At 36.5% G+C, this 5,000-nt stretch overlaps 1 protein-coding gene across 3 annotated transcripts in view; it reads left to right on the top strand.

Moving 5' to 3' along the window:
* The first annotated feature begins 1,675 nt into the window (after window positions 1-1,675).
* LOC115416051 (mitogen-activated protein kinase kinase kinase 8-like) overlaps window positions 1,676-5,000 on the top strand; it is a 20,360-nt gene continuing 17,035 nt past the window's right edge. Inside the window, exons 1-2 of one of the 3 annotated variants that reach the window (XM_030129757.1) lie at window positions 1,676-2,181; window positions 4,965-5,000. The exon at window positions 4,965-5,000 is cut by the window's right edge and continues 324 nt beyond it. In XM_030129757.1, coding sequence (XP_029985617.1) covers window positions 2,179-2,181; window positions 4,965-5,000 — 39 coding nt within the window. In that variant the 5' untranslated portion in view covers window positions 1,676-2,178. Of the gene's footprint in view, window positions 2,182-4,888 lie in introns of those variants that run through there. The other 2 variants (XM_030129759.1, XM_030129758.1) reach the window with 2 other exon arrangements.

Below are 5,000 nucleotides of genomic sequence, written 5' to 3' on the forward strand. Positions count from 1 at the left end.
CAAAAGCACAGATGCAAATAGGAATACATATGTAGATGTCAACAACCATGAAGACTGCAATTTTTGAAAAGAAAAAAAAAGAAATAAAAATAAAAATAATTAACAAATAAAATGAGGTGGGGGGCTAGGGCTTGTTGTACAAATTCTATTCTTCAATAATTGATAGAAGCTTCAGTGCAGGTTTACTCTGCATGTGATGGAGAGTTTTCATCTAGAGCAGAAACTCATGATGGAAACTGGAAAAAGTGGGTTTCATCTTCAAATGTTTATATTTGTGTTTGTAAAATTGACCCAGAATGACGATATTATTTAGTACAAAGCTGTCTTTGACACTGTCCAGTATATGTCCATAAGTAATGACCATTAGAGAAAATTCTTCAGGAAGGCAAACGTTTGTGTGAAGCCAGTCATAAATTAAATGTCCAGTCCAAAGGCTTCCATACATACAATGGAAAAATAAATGAACTGTGGTTTCAGTCTCATGACAGAAAACACAGTTATTTGTTTCAAAACCAAATTGTTGTTTTATCAGATCATTGGAGGGACAGACGCCATTCAAAATTTTAAAATGAATTTCTTTGGCTTTTGGGTTTACAGGAAACTTTAAATACTGGGTTTGCAAAATTCGTATTGATTTATGAGTATAAAATTGAGAAATAGAGTTTGTATAGGACAGGATGGGATTTGAATTGTAGTTGAGGATTTTCCTAATTATTTTATTGGGGATTTTTAGTTCTTTAAAGCTGGATCCTCCAGTTAAAAGCTGAGGTAAATAAGGTGTGACTGGATTTGGATTCCTCTGATTATGCAGAGAATGGAATTTGGAATGGCTTTGATAATGGAATCATAAGTCTTGTTGCTGCAAGCAAAATCATATTTCTGACAAAAATCCCTGTACGATAGAATATTCCCACTACTGAAATGGCAAAGTCACACTTGAGAAATAGTTCAATCCCTCCCAATTTCTTAAAAATGACTCTGGGGATATGAAACTAAAAGTTATTATAATTCAAACAGGATTTTAGCCAGTTAATTTTGCAGGTTCCATTTAAAGAGTCCAAATCAGTAGCTTGAAGGCCACCATCCTCAAAATCTTTGGTAAGTTCAACTCTTTAAATGTAGTGGATTTTCTTTTTCCAAATATAATCAAAATTAATCTGATTAAGTTTTTTTTAATAGCACTATTTGGAATAGCTAATGAATATGCTGGATAGATACACCTGGGGATACTCTCCAGTTTGGTTCAAAATATTCTTCCAATTAAGCTCATGTCTCTTGAGGGCCATGAATTCAGTTTATTTTGGTGTTCCTCTATTACTCTCCATACATTCATGTTGTTTTTCTGTCATCGTTTTGAAGAAAACAACTTCCTCCCTTGCTTTTTTTGGAACCAGAAGTGGCCATATATGGATAAAGGGGCGTGGCTGCGGAAGCGCGAGGTGTCAGAAGTATGTGTGATAGATGCGCGTGAGTTCATGCCAGATGTGAACTCCGAGTTCAGTCAAACATGCAGAACAAAATATTTGACAGTCCTGTTAGTGGAACCTGTCTGTCTGGAAGAAGTCAGAGGTATTAGATAAACAGTAGTTACAAGAACCGGACTGAACAGACGAGTGAGTGAACTGAAAGAAACAGCTGTCAAAGCACTGGGGCAGACTTTACATTAGCATTAGCTTTAGCATTAGCTGTATTATCCATTATAAGCGCTTACACAGACCATCTGTTAGCATTAGCATTAGCTGTATTATCCATCTCTCAGATTTCCACTGTTCACACACTTTTCCTGACCTTTAACTACAGACTTCTTTCCCTCACGGGTTCATTTTCAGAATGTTTCCACAGGAAAACACCACATATTTCAGTGGGAGGTGACGTTGTGTGATTCAGCATTTGTCGGATGAATTTTTTATTTTTTTTCCCATCTCAGATAACAGAAGAAAAGGGAAAACGAAACCCCCATGACAGTGGGTGAACACAGTCAGTGGTGTGTGACATTCAGCTCATCCACCTCCGGACTGATGCTGTTCACTTACTTTTCTTTCTTTCTTTTTTTGTTTTTTTTTTTTTGCTGTGCACTTCCTCTGTTTACTTCCCCTCAAACTCAAACACACTCAGTCTCAGTCGGACTTTGACGCACGATGGAAACACTAGAGCTGCCTGTCCTCTGACTCCACCACTATGGTAAGAACTGTGTGTGTTCTTTCATTATAAACTGGAATAACATCTGTTTTTACTATGACTTTGTCCTGCTGTTGATACTTGGTTGTGCGACGAAAACTACTAATGGTGTTCTTGTTGTTGATGTAATATTGTAATATTCTATGGTAATAATATATACGCACCACAAGACAGCTGTCTCCTTTAAAACCGTCGTACATAATGACACTAAAGGTATTCTATTCTATTCTATTCTATTCTATTCTATTCTATTCTATTTGTATTCAATAATATAATATTTCCGTGTTTGAAGTCATTTTATAAATATACCGTTTGTATACAGACGTCGTGTACCAGGTTTGGTTGCATATTTACTGCTCCACTCTGGACATTTTTCATGACATTTCACCGTTGTAGGTGTTTTTAATAGTTTTTGTAGACTGTCAAGTGTCTGCTTTCCGGGGTTTCCCAGCTCATGTGAATGCCCCTTCCTTCTGCTTGGAAAACAGAGCTTTAAGCCCCGCCTATAGCTGTAACTAAGCCCCGCCCACTGTCTTCAGTCAACTCAACCGCAGCCGTGCAGCTGTGCAGACTCCTGTCTGCAGCTGCACACACTGAATTAGTGTTATAATCCATTAATCTACTGATTATTTTCTTAGGTTCGGTTAAATGATTATTTGAACAAATGAAAAAAAGAAAAGAAAAAAAGAAAAATGTGAAACAGACTTGTTCTTTATTCCAGACCCATCTGAGACAATAACCACAAAAAGTATGTGTGTGTATATATATATATATATATATATATATATATATATGTGTGTGTGTGTGTGTGTGTGTGTGTATATATATATATATATATATATATATATATATATATATATATATATATATATATATATATATATATATATATACAGTACAGGCCAAAAGTTTGGACACACCTTCTCATTCTTTGCATTTTCTTTATTTTCATGACTATTTTCATTGTAGATTCTCACTGAAGGCATCAAAACTATGAATGAACACATGTGGAATTATGTACTTAACAAAAAAGTGTGAAATAACTGAAAACATCTCTTATATTCTAGTTTCTTCAAAGTATCCACCCTTAGCTCTGATGACTGTTCTGCACACTCTTGCCATTCTCTTGATGAGCTTCCAGAGGTAGTCACCTGAAATGGTTTCCTAACAGTCTTGAAGAAGTTCCCACAGATGCTTAGCACTTGTTGGCCCTTTTGCCTTCACTCTGCGGTCCAGCTCACCCCAAACCATCTCGATCGGGTTCAGGTCCGGTGACTGTGGAGGCCAGGTCATCTGGCGCAGCACTCCATCACTCTCCTTCTTGGTCAGATATCCCTCACACAGCCTGGAGGTGTGTTTGGGGTCATTGTCCTGTTGAAACATAAATGATGGTCCAACTAAACGCAGACCGGATGGAATGGCATGTCACTTCAGGATGCTGTGGTAGCCATGCTGATTCAGGTTGCCTTCAATCTTGAATAAATCCCCAACAGCGTCACCAGCAAAGCACCCCCACACCATCACACCTCCCCCTCCATGCTTCACGGTGGGAACCAGGCATGTAGCATCCATCCGTTCACCTTTTCTGCGTCGCACAAAGACACGGCGGTTGGATCCAAAGATCTGAAATTTGGACTCATCAGACCAAAGCACAGATTTCCACTGGTCTAATGTCCATTCCTTGGGTTTCTTGGCCCAAATAAATCTCTTGTGTTTGTTGCCTCTCCTGAGCAGTGGTTTCCTAACCTTTCCTATCCTAATAAATAACTAACTAATAAATAAATTAATACATTAAAATCAACTAAAATCTAAGGCTAATTTAAAAAATAAAGTAAAATATACGTCTAAAATTTAGCTTTAAAATACCTACATAAAATAATGGCCCATTTAAAACCCTAACCTAAACACAGTACACACTGAAGTGCAGAACAAAAACAGCAGAGCGAAGTGCAACAACAATACCAACAGTATAAAAGTCTATATATAAATATGTATAGGTATAAACAACAACAAAGTCCAATGGCATCTATAAATATGACATCATGTGTATATAAAAATATCTGTAAAGAAATAAAAACAATGTCAACAGTATAAAAGTATAAACACAGATGTATGCAGTCTGGTATATTTTAGTGTTTTTCTTGTGTATTATAGTGTTTGTCTGCATAGTTTTAGTAAATTTCAAATTAAATATTTTAAAAGTACATATAAAAATATCTTTATAGAAATAAGAACAACAACAGTATAAAAGTACATAGAAAAATATCTATAGATAGATACATATTTAACTGCATTTTAGTGGATTTCTTGCGGGTTTTAGTGTATTTTTGCATAGTTCTTATATATTTCTTTTTTTTTTAAATTCTTTTTTAGGTCTTGTATATTTCAAATTAAATATTTCAAAAGTATACAGATGTAAACTGGTCCAGTCCAGTCCAGGTCCAGATGTAAACTGGTCCAGTCCAGTCCCATCTCTACCGTCTAATCTCAAACCCATTTGGATCCAACTGAACCTGGAACTAACATCCAACTGGGGGTGTGGCCTGGACTTATGTGCGTCACAATAAGGGTCCGTGTGAAACCCAACGGTGGAACCAATGTTGAACAGCACAGACATGAAGGAAACAACTCATTTTTACTGGACTGCAGTCAATTAATCATTCCAGCTGTAGTTGTGTGTCTGTTTTTCACACACATTTGTAGGTTGTGAACTGTTTGATTAATAGTTTTCCCTCATCTCCTGCATGTTTACGGTCAAACACTGACCTCCTGATGTTTGATTTTAGAGTAAGCAGGACAAGATGGAGCCCAAATATGATCAT

This window comes from Sphaeramia orbicularis, unplaced genomic scaffold, assembly GCF_902148855.1.
Source record: "Sphaeramia orbicularis unplaced genomic scaffold, fSphaOr1.1, whole genome shotgun sequence".
Taxonomy (NCBI): Eukaryota; Metazoa; Chordata; class Actinopteri; order Kurtiformes; family Apogonidae; genus Sphaeramia; species Sphaeramia orbicularis.